This window comes from Octopus bimaculoides, chromosome 7 (assembly GCF_001194135.2).
Source record: "Octopus bimaculoides isolate UCB-OBI-ISO-001 chromosome 7, ASM119413v2, whole genome shotgun sequence".
In the NCBI taxonomy this organism is placed as follows: domain Eukaryota; kingdom Metazoa; phylum Mollusca; class Cephalopoda; order Octopoda; family Octopodidae; genus Octopus; species Octopus bimaculoides.
The window spans coordinates 15,205,436-15,227,687 of NC_068987.1; the positions used below are offsets into that span (position 1 = coordinate 15,205,436).

General features: G+C 36.2%; 1 protein-coding gene across 1 annotated transcript; it reads right to left on the bottom strand.

The window, feature by feature from the left end:
- Positions 1-21,400, bottom strand: LOC106867391 (fatty acid amide hydrolase 1). Its single transcript, XM_014912247.1, has 18 exons — positions 21,177-21,400; positions 17,891-18,124; positions 16,680-16,793; positions 15,828-15,884; positions 14,325-14,414; positions 13,393-13,467; positions 11,945-12,006; positions 10,946-11,152; positions 10,154-10,194; positions 9,121-9,245; positions 8,412-8,537; positions 7,372-7,463; positions 6,438-6,525; positions 3,285-3,328; positions 2,392-2,431; positions 1,528-1,636; positions 746-879; positions 1-259 (listed from the first exon to the last, which is right to left on the bottom strand). The coding sequence occupies exons 2-18, from the start codon at positions 18,116-18,118 to the stop codon at positions 137-139; spliced, it is 1,755 nt and encodes a 584-aa protein (XP_014767733.1). The 5' UTR covers positions 18,119-18,124; positions 21,177-21,400; the 3' UTR covers positions 1-136.
- Positions 21,401-22,252: the final 852 nt, after the last annotated feature.

Below are 22,252 nucleotides of genomic sequence, written 5' to 3' on the forward strand. Positions count from 1 at the left end.
TCTTTATCAAAATACTGTGGTCCTACAATAGTGAAAAATATTTCCTAACACCAGTTCAATTTTCCTCTGAAGTGGAGCCCATGTGATATCAGTCATCATGTATATCTAAGGTCTGATGAACTACCATGGCTATATGCTAGTTGCTTTTCTTTTTCAGTTCACTATCCAGTTCTTTCATGATGCGTAATGCAAGTTCATCTTTATATGTTGGAGCAACAACCTGGATATTGACTGGAAGTCCAACACTGCCTGGAATTGACTGCAAAGAAACAAGACATATATATTTAGAATTGTCAGATTAGATGTCATGGAAGAATCAATGTCAGTAAAGTTTAAGATGACTCAGATTACCGGCTACAAAGTTATGAATTTAAACTTCACTACATTCTTGAGCAAGAAATATTATTTTACGGTGGCGGTGGTGGGTGGTGGTGGTGTTCAGTTAACTATTTCAACATCAGCCAGCTTATTACCAAACATATTATAGTTTGAAATATGCTCTTCATAACACCAACCACTTTACAAAGTATACTGGGTGCTTTTTTTCTGTAGCCCCAACACAAGTAATAATTGCCTCATAACTTGCAAGACCTTAAAGTAGCCCCTATAAATGAGGGGAACAAAGGTGAGGGTGGATGATGGTCCAAGGTAGAGGGATAGGGGATGGTAAGTAGGAGAAGAGAGTAGCAGACACAAACTATGTATATGTAACGACAAAATATTAATAAGGTAAAAATAATCCTACCTTTTTCATAAAGTATTCAGCCATTGTTTTAGCATTATAAGTCATCTTTACATCTTCTTCAGTTACCTTGGTAACAGGCATAGACACACCAGGGTAGTTCAGTAGATTATAGAGTAAAGTATAGGTTGGAAACCCTGCAACGAAAATTATCAGGAGAAAGTGAAATTACTGTTGTTGTTGTTGTTTAATTCCCAAAGCTAGCCTTTACCAAGCAAACCTATGGTCTAAGGACATTCCAGTAATGATCATCCCCCACTTTTTTTTTTTTATTCAGCATGGATGTATGGATTGAGAAGTTCACTTCCCAACCACGAGGGTCAATGTAATCGATTTTCTACCAATGCTACCCCTACCCCTAAAATGTAATTGACTTACCCCCTTGTGCTAAAATCAATATTAACCCACTAGCTGTCTTGGTGTTCTGAGTTCAAATTCTGCCGAGGTCGACTTTGCCTTTCATCCTCTCGAGGTCAATAAAATAAGTACCAGTTGAGTATTGGAGTCGATGTAATTGACTTTTCCCCTCCCCCAAAATTAGTGGCCTTGTGCCAAAATTTGAAACTAATGTTAACCCACTTGTTACAATGTTTCTGTTGAAATACACTGTCTCTGTTTCAATTAATTTTGAAATAATGAAAAATTTTATAAAACAACTTTGTCTTTATTAAGCTGGTGTTTGGAAAATAAATTAACATAGACTTTTTTTTTTTTTGTTACATACCTAATTTTATAAAAGTTTCTTATTGTTAAATGTCCAATTTAGATAAACGTTATGAACTTACTTCCGAAGCCTGGACAATTTATTAGAAGTGATGGTGAACCAAAGACAGGGCAGATGATAGCATCCAAGTTATGTTTTTGCATAGCATCAGCAAACTCTTTGTCATAATCCTGAAACAAAAGAACAGCCAATAATAAATAAAGATTTTAACAATCTTAACAATAAAACTCTTTATTTCATGCATATATGCACACACACACACACACACACACACACCTACACACATACACTTGGAGTTCATAAAGTATGTAAATTAATTTAATATATAGGTGCAGAAGTAGATGTGTGGTAAGAAGCTTGCTTCCCAACCACATGGTTTTGGGTTCAGTCCCACTGTGTGGCACTTTGGGTAAGTGTCTTCTGCTATAGCCTCAGGCCAACCAAAGCCTTGTGAGTGAATTTAGCAGATGGAAACTGAGAGAAGGCTGTTGTGTATGTATATATATATATATATATATATATATATATGTATGTATGTATGTATGTATGTATGTATATGCATATGATGATATGTGTGTGTGTGTGTGTGTTTGCAAGTGTCTTTGTGTCTGTATTTGTATCCTTCCCCCATAACTGCTTCACAACCAGTGTTTGTGTGTTTACATCCCCATAACTTAGTGGTCTAGCAAAAGAGAACACTAGAATAAGTGCTATGCTTAAGAGACAAGTTCTTGAGCTGATTTGTTCAACTAAAACCCTTCAAGGCAGTGCTGCAGCATGACCACAGTCAAATGACTAAAACAAGTAAAAGAAATGGACAAAGGAATGAAAACTTTTTTATTGTTTTTTTCTTTATGTATTATTAACTGGAACTAATTCAACAACATGTCCACCAAAAGAAGAATGGAATTTTAAACTGACTCACCCGTTTTTTATCCACCAAATTATAAATGTCATCATATTTTCTGGAATTAAAATAAAGTAGAGAAAATATTACATTTGGTGACAAGATTATTCAAAGCTTGTGCTGGAGCGATTTTGCTTGAACATGGAAAGTTTACTAGCTTTGGTAATTCAGTTACTGAAACAGCAACAACAGTAGTTGTTGGAATTTAGGAAACAACAGTAACTGTTAGTACAACTGATACAGAAGAAAACAGAAAATACATCTAGTTTGTTCACCTCTGACACTGTTGCAAACTCGATTGGAGAGTTTGCATATAACTCAGAGCATCGTTATACTGTGGCCGGTATAATAGAATAGGAGCTTTATTTGCATATTCAAAACATTTCCCGTAAACAAATTTAAAAGATATGCATATATATATACATACACACAACATATATATATATATATATATATATGTTGGCACTCCATCGTTTACGACGTCGAGGGTTCCAGTTGATCCGATCAACGGAACAGCCTGCTCGTGGAATTAATGTGCAAATGGCTCCACAGACATGTGTACCCTTAACGTAGTTCTCGGGGATATTCAGCGTGATACAGTGTGACAAGGCTGACCCTTTGAATTACAGGCACAACAGAAACAGGAAGTAAGAGTGAGAGAAAGTTGTGGTGAAAGGGTACAGCAAGGTTCGCCACCATCCCCTGCTGGAGCCTTGTGGAGATTTAGGTGTTTTCGCTCAATAAACATTCACAACGCCCGGTCTGGGAATCGAAAGCGCGATCTTATGACCGCGAGTCTGCTGCCCTAACCACTGGCCCATTGCGCCTCCACACATACATACATACGTAAAGAGTGTGAGAGAGGAAAGAAAATATACAATCAAATGCAGAGTAACGAATTTCAAACTCACGTCATTCCATCCATTACAGAGAGGAATCGAGATGATGTTTTGTCCTGCAAAATAGTGAAATTAATTTAAAGATGGGAAAATAATGAGAAACTATAATATTGGACAGACATTTTTAAAAATAAGAATAATTTAGTTGTCTTTCTTTTCAGCTTTTTTTTTAATTAATTTCACTGTATGAAATAACCTGTTGTAAATTTTTTTTTATTTCGCATATTTGTGAACATCATCATCATCATATCGGCTTTCCATGCTGGCATGGGTTGAACAAAAAGATAAACATTCCTATGTCAGGATTCAAACCCAAACCCCCTGGGTGAATCATATATAGGCGCAGAAGTGGATGTGCGGTAAGTAGCTTGTTTACCAATCACATGGTTCAGGGTTCAGTCCCATTAAATAGTAACGACAGCATTATCTATTATAGAATAATTATTAGTACCACTCATTTCTCGTAGCATGTATATATGAAGAGAGTGTGATTTGAAAAAAGTATGTCTGCTGTTTCTAGCAAATCAAGTGACAATTTAGAGATTTCCATTCAGAAGGTTATGACTCACCTTAACACTTTTGTTATCTTATTTCTATTGATATATACTGCTTTTGTTTCAATTAATTTTTTAAATAATGATGATATTAGTTAAATAACATAGTCATTATTAAGCTGGTTTCTGGAACAAATTAGCAAAATTTTGATGGAAGATTATAATATTCCTATGGGTACTCCATCTGTTATGATGATAAGAGTTCCAGTTGGTTCGATCAACAGAACAGCCTGCCCTGGAAATTAATGTGCAAGTGGCTGAGCACTCCACAGACATGTTACCTTTTACGTAGTTCTCAAGGAGATTCAGAGAGACACATAATGTGACAAGATTGCACCTTTGAATTATAGGCACAACTCATTCTTACCAGCTGAGAAGACTGGAGCAATGTGAAACAAATTGTGTTGCTCAAAGACACAATGCATTGCCGGCAATCGAACTTATGACCATACAACTGTGAGCTGAATACTCTAACCAGTGAGCTATGCACCTTCACTTTAAACGGTAAGCTTGTCTCATAAAACCAGGGACATTCTCAGACAGGTTGGTATCAAAAGAGTTAAATAAGTTTAAGTAAAGTTTGAACTCTTAATCAAGATCAACAATTTGGTTTCAAATTTTGGCAGAAGTCCAGTAATTTCTGGGGAGGGACTAAGTCGATTAGATCGACCCCAGTGTTTAACAGGTAATTATTTTATCAACCCTGAAAGGATGAAAGGCAAAGTTGACCTTAGCAGAATTTGAATTCAAAGCATAAAGACAGACGAAATGCTGTTAAGCATTTTTCCCAGCACAGAAATAATTCTTCCAGCTCCACAGTTTTATCAAGATCGGCAGTTTGATCCGTAACTTAACAACATTTCTGCCCCATGGACATGAATTTTAGAACTTACATTTACAGCAGTGCCCCAGCATGGACATACCTTTCAACCTTTCAGTCAAGTCCGCCTTTCTTCCGGTAACACACTGTCCATATAATCTTAAATATTTCTTTAACTCAGGCACAGTAAGTACTTCGATAGCTGAATCATCGAGCTGCTTTATATCCATGATAAGACGTAAAACAATAACAATAGCGTGGATAGTCTGCGGAAGTTTAATTGTCTACATGGAGCGCCGCCTAGCCAAGGGAGATAACCTATTTATAGGAAAGCCCTGAATCCAGTGCCGTCATGTTTTAATGAGAGTCATCTATAGTTATCTCCCCTGTCACATCATTAGCAACTAGGTGGCGCTCGTTACATAGCTATAAAAGACATGCACAGACAGGTAACATTCTCATTCTCTCACATACTGCCTGCAGCCAGCCACGGTCTCTCCATCTCTGTTCCTGCTACAAGACAACTTCTCGTTGATTGAATTTTCTTAAAGCCTCTTTCACCAGTCATGGAATGCGTAAAGACGTAAACATTCCCTTATTCAAATTCCATTCTGTTCTATATTGAATGTAAATGTTCAAGCTGTGTAACTGTTCTCATCCCGGATTGGAATAATCCCCTCATACTCTTTTACTTGTTTCAGTCATTTGACTGTGGCCATGCTGGAGCACCGCCTTTAGTCGAGCAAATCGACCCCAGGACTTATTCGGTAATCTTCCAGTTTAGGCGGGTGGGGGGTAAAAAAGTAAATAAAAATATACAGGGGAAATAACTTAACGTCTTACTAGTATCATCGTACAACTCTGAAATGTGTTGTTTTTTTTAGCTGTTTATAAATAAATCACAAACGTTTTTTTTTTTTGTTTTTTTTTTAACAAGTCCGCATGGTACTAAACAACCCTCGCAGGTAAACGTATTCCTAATAAGCCAACGGCGCGCACACCATTCCAACATTTTGTGTCTTGAACTGCTGCATAATTCACTAATATTTTTCTAATATGATTAATTGACGAGTGAGTATTTCATTTTCAGGAACAATAAGTTGTTGTGCAGCCGGTCTTCCACGAGGATTTTCGATATCTCAGCCGGTACTATGATATTCAATGACGTGTGTGATTTATATATAAATAGTTAACTTCAATCAAATCATGTGTGTGATTTATTTATAAACAGCTAAAAAAAAAAAAACACACATTTCAGAGTTGTACGGATAATACTAGTAAGACGTTAAGTTATTTCGCTTGTATATTTTTCTTTACTTTTTTTACCTCCTTAAACTGGAAGATTACCGATTTATTCTTATGGGGGCGTAAACACACCAGCATCGGTCGTCAAGCGATGTTGGGGGGACAAACACAGACACACAAACTTATACACATGCATACATTTATATATACATATATACGACGGGGTTCTTTGAGTTTCCATCAACCAAATCCACTCACAAGGCTTTGGTCGGCCCGAAGCAATAGTAGAAGACACTTGCTTAAGGTGCCATGCAGTGGAACTGTACCCAGAACCATGTGGTTCGTAAGCAGACTACTTACCACGCAGCCACTCCTGTACATGAAGTCTTCACAAATCTCACACGAGTTGTTGTTCCTCACTGGATTGATTCTAACAGCGATTGAAGGATGACCAAACATTATATTAAATTAGTGGGCTAAAAACCCACTAAACAAATTAAAAGAATGTAGCAGAAAAATATTTAGTATTTAGAAAATATTACTTACAAAAGGGTAAATGAATGCAGCAATAATTCTGTTAAATCCTTCTAACATCCTTTCCAAGAACATTTCCTTACTTGGTTTTTCATGTTTTCTGAAAAAACAAGAGGGAGAAAAAAATATAAAGGTACAGGCATGGGTGTGTGGTTAAGGAGCTTGCTTTGTAACCATGTGGTTTCAGGTTCAGTCGCTAGGTATGGCACCTTGGACACACATCTTCTATTATGGCATGAGGTTGACCAATGCCTTGTGTGTGAACTTGAGAGATGGAAAGTATGGAAATTCATCATGTGTGTGTGTGTGTATGTGTGTAATTTTGGCCATCCAGTCTTAACTTAAGATACTTATACAATTATTACAAGGTTTCATAAGGCAGCAAGCTGGTAGAACTGTTAGCATGCTGAGCGAAATGCCTGACAGCTTTTTGTCCATCTTTACATTCTGATTTCAAATCCTCCCACAGTCAACTTTGGAGTAAGTTTATAAAATGTTTTCCCAAACCCTCTTGGCACCATGGATCCTTTTATAATATTTCCCTATTATCACAGATTCCCATCATAAAATAGATTTCTATAATGTGACTTCCATTGATTGGGTGATGAACACCAAGGTTGATGTAGTAGACTTATGTGCTTCCTTAAAATGGCTGGACTTGTGCTAAAATTTGAAACCAATAATCAGGAAGTTTCATAGAATGTTGATAAATTAAGAGAGGAAAATCTTGAATTTTAGGCTCTTGGTTTCAACAGAGAATAAAAGCAGACAGAAGTGTTTCCTATAGCCTGACCAAAAGCACCAACATCTTTATTTCTTCTCTCCTCAGACTAAGAGCTTGAAACAGATATTTTGCTCCTTATACTAATCAAACTTATTGGAATAATTCTTGTCAACACAAACCCTCACAAGTTTCTTAATACTCTGAACTCCATACAATACTTACATCAATCTGGTCTTTATTCGACCATCCAACCACAATATTTTCGCTGCCAAACACAAAGCATCCAAAACTCTGGGTGGAGTAAATTCAATCATCTGAAATTTAAATAAAACAGCAACATTTTTTTGGTGGTGTATTCTTCACTACAGCAGCAAATATAATATACACAGTCTCCTGACAGACTTTTTCATGGTTTGTTGACTGTTCCTCAAAGGAGACATCTGGTGCCTTTCGTCAATGAGTAATGGTGAATAGCTAGCTACCACATAAAGCAGTCAGTCATAAATTTGGTAAACACCATTTCGGATAATTTAATTTGCATAATTATGCTTTTTACAGTTGTTATTAATTATATAATGTGTACTTTATGCACAACACAGAGTGAACCAGAACTGAAATGTATTTAAAGTCTGACTAGGAATAATTGAGAAATACACACACACACACACACATATATATATATATATATATACACACACATATTAAATGAAGTACACAGTATTATATATTCATTATAGGTAACCCTAACAATGAGTTTCGCACTAGGGGTTCAACAGAATGTTAGGTAACATTCCAACTATGTAACCCTGCGCTCTTCAGAGATGCCAGCCATGGAATAAAATATGACAACTATTGTTGTGGTTGCTGTGAAAAAGATGATGAAACGAATGGAGCAAGGTTTAAGTTAAGAGTTATGTCCCTTCGTACCAAAGGCACCTACTTTTGGGTGTTGCAAATTGGCAGGATTCTCTGGAAAAGAGTTTATGAGAAATGTATATATCTTTAAGATCGGTGCTCTTGCAGAAATGGAATGTGTGTAGTGATACTATATATATATATAGTGTTTGCTAAACATACACACATACATACATTAGGCTCATAAGAAACCTTATGAAATAGAACCCCACTTGTAATTAATTGCTGATCCAGGGCAGACAACCCGTTCTCACTAATATTTTTTCTCTGATGGCCGTTTGATCAATTGACCATATCACCTTAACAATTATAATAATTAATAATAGCAACAATAAAAGCATACTTACTGTATGTCCCTTAGCCTCCAATGCTTTCTTTGCCACAAGAACTGCTCTCTGGCAGGCTGAGGTAGTATTAACTACATTATCAGTTACATAATATCCAATCCGTAGATTTTTCTTGCTTTCAAACAACTGGAAAGTAAAAGAAAAATGAATTCATTCTTATCATGACAGAAGGGAGCTGCAACAACCATCAACCCAGAAAAAATTTATAAGAATATGGATGAATGTATTGAGAATGGCACAAATGAATGGACTTACTCTAAGCATGTGCCTATAGGCTGAAAATTACAGAAGAAACAGGAACACTTGCTATGGTGCCCTCAGTGAGCAGGGTGGCTTGGGATCTGTGGGGTTCTTTGGTTGCCCCCAAAGCCCTACTGTATCAGCAGAATTGCATCATCATTATCATCATCATCATCATCATCCAGTTAATATTGTATACCATGTATACTTTCTTCCTTTTTAAATCATTGGATTTATGATGACGATGTTGATGGTTGTGGTGGTAATGGAATTGGTTGTGATGGTGGTGGTCATTGTCATTATCGTCATCATCATCTTCGTCGTTGTCATCACTATGGTGTGGTGGTGATGGCACCAATGACAGTGGTCCTGGTAACGGTGGTGATGAAGATTATGATGTTGCAGTTTAGCAAACGCTACAGTAATAATTCTGAAAGATGTATGAAGATCAACAAAATGCATTCCTTACATGATCCTGGAATTTTATTGGTGATATTTGGGGATCCATTTCAAAAACTTCCTGAGAGAATAATGCTTTTGCTGCGATAATTAAGCCATCACTAGTCTGTGTCATTGGACCAGTGGAATTCTCAACTGCAATTAAAAAAAAAAAATAAATGTTTCTTTCTAATTTTGGCAAAAGGCCAGCAATTGTGTGGGGTAGGGCCAAGTTGATAATATTAACCCCCAGTAATTGACTGGTACTTATTTTATTGACCCCCAAAAGATGAAAAGCAAAGATAACCTCAGCCAAGTTTGAACTCCGCACATGAGTTAATGAAAAGCTGCTAAGCATTTTGTCCAATGTGCTAACTAACAATTCTATCAGCTCATGCCCTTGAATTTTGCCTTGTCATCTCAAAAAAAAAAGGAAAAAGGAAGGATATAGGATTAGTGTAGTCCTAGATACATTGTGCCTGAAACAGAGATATATGTTCTGAGTTCAGATCCTGCTGAAGTCAACTGTGCCTTTCATCTCTTCAGGATCAATGAAATTAAGTACCAGTAAGGTATTAGGGTCAATGTATGAGTGGGTGCTGAAAAGTTCCAGGCTTTAAGGATATCACAAAAGGCTTAGTTGGAGGCCCAACCTTCTGAGTTCTTAGAAAAGCTGAAGGACGACTGCAATAAGTGTGTGAATCTGAGAGGGAAATCTGTTGAATAAAATCATTAATGAACTGATCCTGTATTTTTTTTTACCCAAAGCCAGGAACTTTTCAGCATCCCTTTGTAATTGGTTTGTCCATTCCCATCGAAATTGCTGACTTTGACTTCTGCAACATGACCAGCATCCTGTTTAATGGGATCTCAGTCAATCATATACCATGGAAACCAAGTAACTGGTCTTGTGCGTTATATGGCTGAAGAAAAATAATTAAGAAAAAAAGCAGGATTTGAGGGAGATTTATCTACTATTTTTAACAGTTTGAGTGGTGAATAGCTACTACACAAAAGCTTGGTGTATATATGGTAACAAGAGGGAAAAGTATTATAATTCTTACTGAGAATTTGACCATTCATTATTTCCTTTGAACTTCCTGTCCTACAATAAGAATTTAAAAAGAAATATGAGTTAGCTGTTTAATTAATTGATTAGTTAGTTAATTAATTACTTAATTGATTGATTGACTAATAATATGATATTTATACATTATAGTTATTGCGTTTAATACAGCAATTAAGGCATAGCTGTGTGGGCAAGAAGTTTGCTTCTGAATCACCTAGCTTCAGGTTCAGTCTCACAGCACTGCACATTAAGCAGTGCCCCAGTATGGCCACATTTCAATGATCGTAACAAGTACAAGAAAAGAATACATCAACATATCTAATCCTGTAAATCTCTCTGTACTTGGTGCAAATAATGATTTTTTTTATCAGTTGGTACATATAAACATCAATCAGGAAAAGAATTTGTTCACTGAAAGTATAAACAAAGCCAAGAGTTCTGGCTACTTCTGATTGATGAAACACTTGTCAAAATACCAGTTTTCCAGGATGTGGTTCACTAGTAAGCTGAGTGTGTTGAACACACAGTCGTTGTAAAAAGAAAGAAGTTATTCTCCTGTGACATACACAACAGTGACCAGCATATTTTGCTATAGTGGAATGGTTCTGATCACGTGTCAGCCTGATCAGGATTGACCTGAAATTAAACGACATTGGATCAAAAGAACTTATATTATAGAAATTTATTTTAGGAAGGGAATCTGTAATAATAAGGAAATGTTATCAAGGGAAATAATAATTATAAGGAAATGTTATAGAACCAAGAGGAAAACATTTTATAGACTTACCCAAAACGATTGACTGTTGTTTTTAATCCATAAATACCACAAAAATGAGAGGGACAACGAATGCTACCACCTAGGTCTGTTCCTATTCCCAAAATTGATCCACCATAACCAATGAGAGCTCCTTCCCCTCCACTGGACCCTCCAGGGCATCGATCAGCATTATGTGGGTTACGGGTTTGTCCGTAAATATTGTTATCACAGGAAATGCTGAAAAGAATATATATATAAAAGCATAAAACTTATGAGGAACAACTGAAAAAGCACATTAGAATGATTAAATAAATGGAAGCATATATCTAAGAACTCATTCTGTAAAATATACATTCTAAACACTTTCTCTTTTACTCTTTTACTTGTTTCAGTCATTTGACTGCGGCCATACTGGAGCACCACCTTTAATCGAGCAAATCGACCCCAGGAGTTATTCTTTGTAAGCCTAGTACTTATTCTATCGGTCTCTTTTGCCGAACCGCTAAGTTACGGGGACGTAAACACACCAGCATCGGTTGTCAAGCGATGGCGGGGGGACAAACACACATATATATACATATACATATATACAACGGGCTTCTTTCAGTTTCCATCTACCAAATCCACTCACAAGGCTTTGGTCGGCCCGAGGCTCTAGTAGAAGACACTTGCCCAAGGTGCCATGCAGTGGGACTGAACCCGGAACCATGTGGTTGGTAATCATGCTACTGACCACACAGCCACTCCTGGATGTTCTAAGCACTTCATTACAATCTAAACACTTCATTACAAAATTTCAGGCTTTGTGTCTTTAGCAGAAAGGATTATTATTATTATAATTATTTAAACTGAACACTAACTTCAACAATCTCACCAGCCAATAAAGGAACTTCTACACAGTCCTTGACTGTATAGAGTGACAACTATGTTGTGTAATTATTCAGTTTGCTCAGTGGTGGTGGTGGTGATGATGATAAGGATGACAATGATGTAAGGTAATATGGCACCAAAGAATTTATGAATGCTTACGTCATTAAAGTCTGTGGTACATTTGTTGTGACAAATGGAATGGCCCCAAGTTCTTTCAGGCACTGAAATAGAAATTCAAAAATATTCAACATCAATTGTTGAATATCAGACAAAACTAATGAATTCAGAAGGAAAAACACATTAATCCACATCTCATCATTTTTCTATCATTAATAAACAATAGATAATTTATGCATGTTTATAACATACATTTACATATGAATGTATATGGAAGATTGCAAACAAACGACACTATTTTACTATCAGCATATGATGTCAAAGCAAAGAAACAAACCCTTTTTCCTTGTATCTACAGTGTCATTTTCTCCCAAGATCCACTGCAAAACACTTATTCCTAATCTTTATTCCATTGAACTATAACATTCTGGACAAGCAGATATGCTCACATACACACACATGCACACATACATACTTCACATTTTCTTTTCCAACATCGTCTGCATTTTCAAACTGAACATCCTTGCATCAGTCTCAGAGGCTGCAAAATTGAAAGAAGCTGTTCAATATTCTCCAAATAACCACTAAAACAAGTTTATGTGGAAACTTTTAAGTAACTGCTTGACCTGATAAAATAGCTGCTAAATATCTATCAAATCACATTTTTACTGTCTTAAAAAATGAAGAATACATTGGTTGGTATAGTCCTAGATACACTGTCTCTGAAATAAAAAAAAATAAAACAGTCCTGACTGAAATAATTTTGATCATAGCTCTACTGAGTCAGAGTTGACCACCTGATGACCAGTAACCCATAGCCACTACCCAATAGTCAGTCCATAGACACTATCTAATGGTCACAATCCAATAACAATCTCCTGATGACCAGTACCCAACAGTTATGACTCAATGGTCAGTCCTCTATAGCCATTGTCTGTTGGTTACAATTCAATACCACAACTCATTAATACTCATTAACCAATGGCCAGTCTTCATTAGCTACTATCTAGTGGTCACTATTCTATAGCCACTTCCTGATAACCAGTACCCAATAGCCACTACCTAATGGTCAATCCTCAATAGCTACTATCCATAGAATCAGACCCCTACTACAACCCTAAACCTGACCTTAACACTTTTGATAAAATTCTTTTTTCATTTCTCACATTAAAAAAAATTCATCTGTGTCTTTTGCTTTTATTTTTGTTTTTTTGTGGATTTTTCTGTTATTCTTTTACCTTTAGCACACTGTAGGTGCATCATGTCAACATATGAGTTTTCTCCCCTGTAGTAACAGGGCAGTGACAGAGGAAACAATTCTAGAGAAAATGCAGTGTACTGAATGTTAATTCTGGTTTAGCTATCACTATTCACTACAACAACTACACAACTGATATGAAATTAATTATAAGAACAGCAACAATCGTAATAAGTGTATAACACAACAATGTTGATAACAATTGTGGTACAACACAATGAATAATACAAACCTTTACAAAATTTGAATCATCTGTGGCTGGTGGGTCCAACAGGCTGGAAGCCAAAGCCCAGGTTTGATGAAGTCCCTAATAACAACAAAGAAAGGATGAGAAAAATTATGGTAAGAATAGAGCTCAGTAAATATGGTAACAAGCATTTTAGGTCAAAGTACAAAACAAAAATCATAACAGTTGTACAACATTGCAGTCATAATAACAAACAAGAGCACCCAGATAGTGCAAACCTCTGCCAAGGCAACACCAATGTCCTCTCAATGATTAGCCAGAGATGATTTTTAAAATGAGAATATCTGAAATAAACTCGAATGCTCTCACAAACGAGAATACTAAAAATGAACCCAACTGCTCTTGTAAATTAAGTAAAAAAAAAAAACGGAAAAATAATCCAGAATCCTTGTCCAGTACTGGATTGATCCCAAAATCTAATGAGTTCATACCAGTCATGAAGCCAAACATCCTTGAAAGTTTCATCCGAATCCATCCAGCGGTTCTTGAGATATCTTGCCCACAGACAAACAAACAAACACGACTGAAAACAATACCTCTGCCTTAGTGAAGGCAGAGGTAATAAGGGAACTGTTATGTGGTCACTTTTTTTTTTGCTGGAAATATAGCTAAATTTCCTTCAAATTATATCCTCAAAAAAAGAAAAACGGAAGTGACAAAATGGATAATGGAGTCCTAGATATGCTGTTGCTGATTAAAAAGAACAGAAATGTCATAGCTGTGAAGCAGAACTATACTTTGAGTCGAATTCTAGAACATGTTTTTCTTGACCAAAAAATCTTTTGTAAACAAGTGCTGGATTTTCAGGCGATGATGTCACCACAGTCCAATTTGGTTTGAAGAATTCTGCTCTAGATACATGCAACCACTGAACATAAAAAGATTATTGAACATAAACTTTTAAATAATAAACCAACCTTGCAAACAACGGTTTCTTTGAGACTTATTGGAATTCCATGAAGAGGTTTGGTCACAGATGGCAGGGAATCACAATTTAGTGCTAATTCCTGTGAAATAAAAAAACAAAATCATTAACATTTATTTTGCATTCAAACTAATCACATGACAAATGCTTTTCCTGTCACCAACCACTTTAAAAGTGTACTGCATGCATTTTCTTGAGGCACCAACACTAGAAAGGTTGAGAAAAGGTAGTTTGAGAACTCAATACATTCCATACTCATTTGCCAAACATTTTCCAGCATTTACTGAATGTGCTTTTATTATTTCTTTATTGCCCACAAGGGGCTACACACAGAGGGGACAAACAAGGACAGACAAACAGATTAAGTCGATTATATCGACCCCAGTGCGTAAGTGGTACTTATTTAATTGATCCCGAAAGGATGAAAGGCAAAGTGGACCTCGGCGGAATTTGAACTCAGAACATAGCGGCAGACAAAATACCACTAAGCATTTCGCCCGGCTTGCTAACGCTTCTGCCAGCTCGCTGTCTTATTGTACTGAATGTACTTTTATGGCCCCAACACAAGAGAGATTGTTTCATTGCAGTTAAACTTTGTTTATACAACTGTCTTCATCCATATGCAACACATAACCAAACCAATATAGTCTTCTCTCTTGCACACAACCTCTGAGACCTTTTATGCCTCGTTTTTCTTTCAGCTTATTTGCACTTTGTTGTGCATGTACACTGGCATTGCACATCCAATAGGGCAGACTAGTTTTATTCTTTTCTTTTCTTCTCATAGCCTCTACATTATGCATCTGTATAAAGAATTGCCAATTACTTAAAGTGAATAGAGCTTGTGGAAGAGGGATGTCCAGGAAGACATGACATTGAAGTAGTAAAGGCTGATCTCAAGAGGTTGAACCTCACAGAGGGGATAACAAAAGACTGAAATGACTTGTAATTTTCTGTGTTCATGTTGATATATCTGTCTCAAAAAATGTGAGGTCTTAAAAGCATTATGCTTTTGTGTATACACTCACTGGGCCCTGCTTCTGCACCCAAGCTATCCCTATGTCAGGCTATTATGTAAAGGGTAACGGTAAAGACCCCTTTGGTCATGAATGACCATGGAATTGTGCCTAAAAAAGTTACCCTCGAGGTACAAGTCTGGGCAAATTTGTTTATGGAAGACCAACAGCTGGCCATGCACACCAACCTCCTCTCTCCATGCCACTGATGTTATCCAAGGGAAAGGCAAAGGCCAATACATCTTGGCACCAGTAACATCACAACTCATTTCTACAGTGAACTGGAGCAATGTGAAATAAAGTTCTTTGCTCAAGAACACATGTAGTGTTACACAAAATACATATGAAGCAACTGCAGACACAATGAGTAACATATAGAGCATACTCAGAACAAAATGAAACAGTACATAGAATAATGTATAGAATGCATTTAGTAGTCTACTAAGGGAATAAATACAGAATAGATAATGTCATCTTACCTCAGCTTCAGGAATTAGTGCAATTATACAATTGGTTTTCTCTTGTGCTTCAAGTGCCTATAGTGAAAAATCAGAGGTTAAACATGTAACATATTGATTTCACTGCCACTCCATCAGTTACAACAATGAGTGTTCCAGTTGATCTAAATCAAAAGAACAGCATACTCATGAAATTAATGTGCAAGTGGCTGAGCACTCCACAGACACGTATATATACCCTTAATGTAGTTCTCAGGGAGATTCAGTGAAACTCAGAACATTACAAGGCTGACCCTTCGAATTGCATTTACAATTCATTTTTGCCAGCTGGGTGGACTGGACCAACATGAAAAAAAGTGTCTTTCCAAAATGGAGGCAAACACCTTTCTCCATGAGATCGGCTTGAAAAATTGTTAAGATACTTGGATATTTTCCTACTCTTCTTAACATGAGACTAATGGTAGCCTCCAAATTCATTCACAAGGCTTTAGTTGGTCTGAGGTTATAGAAGACACATGCCCAAGGTAACACACAGCAGGACTGAACCTGAAACCATGTGGTTTTCAAAATAACCTCTTAACACACACTGCCATGCGAGTTCGTTACTTTTCTCAGTTTGGCTAGAATGTGATTCCTGTAAATTACCACCAGTCATTGCATATGGTATATGATGCAGTTTTTAGTATGCCAACTTGTAATGGATGAAGGTTCTTATGTGAAGGTGATTCAAAGTTTTGGGACTTTACATTCTGAGCTTGTCTTTATATTACACAAATAGAAAAGATTAGAAGAGGAAACCAAACAATCAAAGAATATTTTTAGATATGGACAGCAAAAAGAATTAATAAATAAATAAATAAAAATTAAAATAACCTTGAACTGATAAGCATGAAGTACGTCAATGGCTTTTAATGATCGTTCTTTAAGTTGTTTCTGTAGCTGGACAATGTCCAGTGATAGAATTTTGTTTCTCAATTCTGTGGTAAGCTGAAAGAGAGGGAGAAAAAACAAAATCTTCTATGAAAATCATCATCATCATATTCGTCATTGTCACTATCATCATCATCATCATCATCATCACCATCTTCATCTCCAACCAGAATTAATAAGGAAGACAAAAAGAGAGAAGGAAACTATAAAAACAGACAAATGGGACAAAAAAAAAAACAACAGAAAAGTAGGTGAAAATATGAGGGAACTGATATTATTTCATCATACATTTAGTCACTGAACACTGAAAAGTTTCATCTTTATGTTGTCATTTGACAGAAGATCATTGTTGTTCTTAAACCCCAGGTCAATCATGATCAAACAGACCAAACCCATATTTTGCTTATTTCAGGTAAAGTGCATCTAGGACTGTTTAATTCAATTATTCATTAATAAAGAGGCAAGTGAAATCGAACTAAATTCGACGACTGGCACCCTTGCCAACGTTGTCTCCTTCATTGGACACGAAACTCAGCTTACGAAGACTTATTGGGGCAAGCAAAAGCGAAATCGGGATAGCATCTGTGCCCAGCGTCGCCTTTCTGGCACTTGTGCCCGTGACATGTGTAAGGATTTTTGAGCGAGATCGTTGCCAGTGCCCCTGGACTGGCTCTTGTGCGGGTGTCACATAAAATACACCATTTTGAGCGTGACCGTTGCCAGTACTGCCTGACTGGCCTTCGTAGGATTTTCAAGCGAGATCGTTGCCAGTGCCCCTGGACTGGCTCTTGTGTGGGTGGCACATAAAATCCACCATTTTGAGCGTGGCCGTTGCCAGTACCGCCTGACTGTCCTTCGTGCGGGTGACATGTAAAAGCACCCACTACACTCTCTGAGTGGTTGGCGTTAGGAAGGGCATCCAGCTGTAGAAACTCTGCCTAATCAGATTGGAGCCTGGTGTAGCCAGCTGGTTCACCAGTCCTCAATCAAATCGTCCAACCCATGCTAGCATGGAAAGCGGACGTTAAACGATGATGATAATGATGATGATGAAAGATGGAGACAGGTTATGCCAAGGAGAAATAAATACAGAATACAGAGTAGTGTCCCTTAATTAATACAGAAATACAGAAACCTGTATTTCAAATACTTACACTTGATTTCTGTAACCTCTCTTTCAATGCTTTTAGTTGTTCTGCACGTTTATTGCGGGCATCCTTTATGGCTGCCTTAACTTTCAGGTTCATGTGTACTCGTTTGATAAAACTTGCCAGTAAAGCACCACCTGAGACCAACAGGATTGCATATATACCTGGTTCTATGTAAGGATATACCTCTGCAGGTATATAAAGCTCACAGTATTTACGAAGCGTGTCCTCCATCTTTCACTGAAAATAAAACAGACATATAATGATCAACAAAAGCAGAAGACATCTTGACAAGATATTTTACACAGTATCAGTTCTAAGTTTTCTCATATTTGTCATCATCTATCTTCCATGCTTAATACTGGCATGGGTTGGATGGTTTGACAGGATCCACTGGGTTCAATGATTGTATCATGTCCCAGTGTCTACTTTGGCATGGGTTCTGTAACTGGATGGTATTCCTAATGCCAACCATTTTACAGCATGTCCTGGGAGCTTTTTTGTGCAACCAGCACAAGTGATGTCTCCATATAGCTTTCAAAACAGTGAACCCTGGTGGGAGGAGGTTGGCTTTATGCTAGAAGACAGAGGGTTGAAGTATGAGAGGTGGATGGCAGAGCAGATTCTTATATAAGAGCTATATGGCTACTAACATTTAGAAGAGAGCGTGGAACTGATCAGGAGAAGCTGCAAAGAGATAAATAGTAGTGATTAGGTGTCCAGGTAGCCTCTCAAGGCATAAAAGTGAGGGGAGACATTAATCTGATGGTTTACTCTATACTTTATTGGAGTACAAGTTTATTATTCTTAAACAAGGATGTCATTGACAGTGACTTCAAAGTTTTGACCAACTAAGCCGTCATTTGACTGCAGTGCATTAGAGTCTTGCTTTTATATAGTCTCTGCTGAGTTAAAATCATCTTTGTTTGTGTAGGAAAGGAAATATATTATATTATATTCAACAGAAGACCTGTTGAGTCAAGTAAAACCAAATTCGTAGTTGTGGCCAGTGCCCCCCCCCCACACACACACACACACATGCACGCACACACACACACACACACACATATATTTATTTATATATTCACAGTCAAAATATATATATATTTATTAAATATATTTTCATTTATCTATTATCAGAAAGGTTAAGTCGTTTGAGTTATATTACTGGAAATTTAATATCTAGAATTGATCAGTTAAGATGTCAAATAAAATGAAATGTTGAAATGAGTGAGTGAAGAGAAAAAAAGGAAAAATATAATATAATGAAATAAAATATTGTGGAGTATAAGGGGGCATATATTGAGTATTTGTTATAATGTAACATATATATATAGTTTTAGGTAAAAGAACCAAGGTTCATGAACTCATCGATGAAAATCCAGTCACATATAAAAAATTAATAAGTAAAAGCACAATAAATAAGTATAATATAATACAAAGTAAATATCTATATGTGACAGTGGATTTTCATTGATGAGTTCATGAACCTTGGTTCTTTTCCCTAAAACTATATATGTATTTTTTTTATACCGTGAAACTTAATTTAATTTTAATTTTAAATAAATTGAATTTAATTGCGTATTTACCTGTAAATTTGGATTTTTATCCCTATTATTATTATTATTATTATTATTATTATTATTATATATAAATATATATATGTGTGTGTGTGTGTGTGTGTATTGGGTTATCCCATAAATAATGCAGTTTTTTAACACATCTTTTATTTTTCAAAATTAAGGTAAACAAAGTTCTTTTTTAATCTAAAATATATTCTCCTTCATTTTCTACAATGTTCTTCTATCTATCTGGTAGACTTGCAAGGCCCCATTTCCAAAATTCACTTGTCCGTGACGAAAAATACTCTTTGTCTACAGAATTCATATTTCTCCATCTAAATGATTTTGAAGACGGTGGAGTAAATGATAATCAGACGGGAAAATATCCAGTGAATATGGTTTGGGTTTAAAAGTTCAAAGTGGTCTAACCCTTTCATATCTCACCAAACAGATAATAATACCTTACGTGGGTGAAGACTTTCTTTAGCTTAGAGTGCCCGTGTTTCTCCTTTCCTTACCCACTGTCTTCAGTGCTTGACATTTTTATAGGGAACGCATTTCTTGTCACCAGTCACTATTCGGTCCAAAAAAAGGTTCGTTCGTGAGACATGGCAGCAAAGAAGAGGGCATATTCACTCTCTGTGCACAATTAGACTCAGAAAGTTTGTGAGGAACCCACTGACTCAATTTGCTGACTTTTCCCATGGCGCGCAGGTGTTGATGAATGGTTGAATGACCAAATCCAAGCTTCTCTGTTATCAACAGTTACAATGGGATTTTGTTCCACCAGGGTTTGCAGGACATCCTCATCAAACTCTACAGATCTTCCAAGATGAGGCTTATGTTCTAGGCTGTAGTTTCTGGCTTGGAATTTGTGGAACCACTGTTGACACTGGCTTACGCTTATTGTCCGATTCCCATACACTGCAGTACTATTCCTCACAATTTCTGTTGCATCGTTGCCTTTATTGAACTCATAAAGCAAAATATGCCAAATATGCTCCTTCGTCACTTCCATTATAGCTTTCAAAAAAAAAAAACGACTATTAAAATCGAACTGCACTCTTCAAAACTTGCACTAAGAATAAGTACAAGGTAAAATTACTACCTACTTTTATAGCAAGTTGATGCTGGTAGTTTAGTTCATGCAATTGAAAAAAACCGCATTATTTATGGGATGACCCTATATATATGTATATATATATATGCACACATATAGATAGATAAGAATCAGAACAACTCTTAGCCATGGGGAAGCACTTATCTAATGACTGACAAGGGAAACAAGCTCCCTACTGTAAGTGAGACAGAACTAGATCATTGATGATTTCAGATTTGATTATTCCTCATCAGTGACTGTTACCCAGTTGCCGAGGGTTAAACGGTGGACGGACAGATGGACAGGCAGACATTTAGATAATCTTTATATAAATATATTTGAAGTTTACAGATAAAGACAGACATGCAAAATATGAGTATTAGAGGGACAGTAAAATACTGCTTAAAATGTTTAGCAAATATAAAAAAAGACTTAAGGTGTACATTTATGAAACTACTTTACTAACTTACATCCAGAATAATATAAATACAAAATACATATATGTGTAAATATAGTTTTCAAATTTATCTCTCATCTTCTGGACACCTTATTGTTCACTCATTTATATATTGTTTTTATTTTAATTAATATATATCATTCATTTTTTTTCTGTGAGCAAATTAAATCTTACCTTATTGCAATCTTCTGTTCAGCTTACCTTATCATTCACAACTTTGAGAAAAGTTAACTGAGGCAATATAAATAAAAACAAATGTTTACACCCTTTAAATTCCTTTGTTGGAATACAATAGATAAAAAAGATAAAGAGACTGTAAAGTTGTAAGATTACTAGAAGAAAGAGGTGTACCATAAATAATGTTATTGGAAAGAATATATCTAACTGTTGGAGCATAGCATTACTTATACCAGTATCAAGTAAGCAACAAATCTATGATAAACACTATCAAATTTATCTATCATACTACTAATTATTCAATTACTGACATATAATGACCTCTGGTTTGTAAACTTTGTGTTATCAGCTTTCCTACATGTTCTACGACAATGAAATAAAAATGGATATTTGTGTAGGTGAATGTAAAATGTGTACAAAAGTATGTGTTTTTTTATCTTTTTATATGTTTCAGATCTAGGACTGTATCCATGTTAGGTCACCACCAGTGTAATCACATTTTTCAATAGACAATTTTATGCTGCCCTCTTTTGAGTTTCCTGCTTTGATATAGGTTCATCTGGGGCCTTGGATAACAGGAGGTTATATCTAAGTATTTACAAATATCATAACCATGTCTGACTTTTTTCATACTTTTTATTTCCTTTTCCTTTTCAGAACTTAGATTAATATGGGGAAATTACCCATGGAAAAATTAACAACTGAACAAAGAACCAAAATCGAGGAATATCATTTTGGATTTAACCAGTCTATCACTTACATGCAAAAAGGAAACTGGTTTTAAATTTTAACACTAGGCAAGCAATTTCGTGGGAAGAGTTAAGTCGATTACATCAAACACCTGTGCTCATCTTATTTTACTGACCCCCAAAAGGATGAAAGGGAAAACCAACCTTTGTGGAGTTTGAACTCAGAATATAAAGGTAGTTTAGATACCACTAAGCATTTTGCCCAGAATGCAAACGATTCTGTAAGCTTGCCACCTTCAGCCCAAAGAGAAATATTAATGATGTTTCAGTGTCAAAAAATCATCATCATCATCATCATCATCGTTTAACGTCCGCTTTCCATGC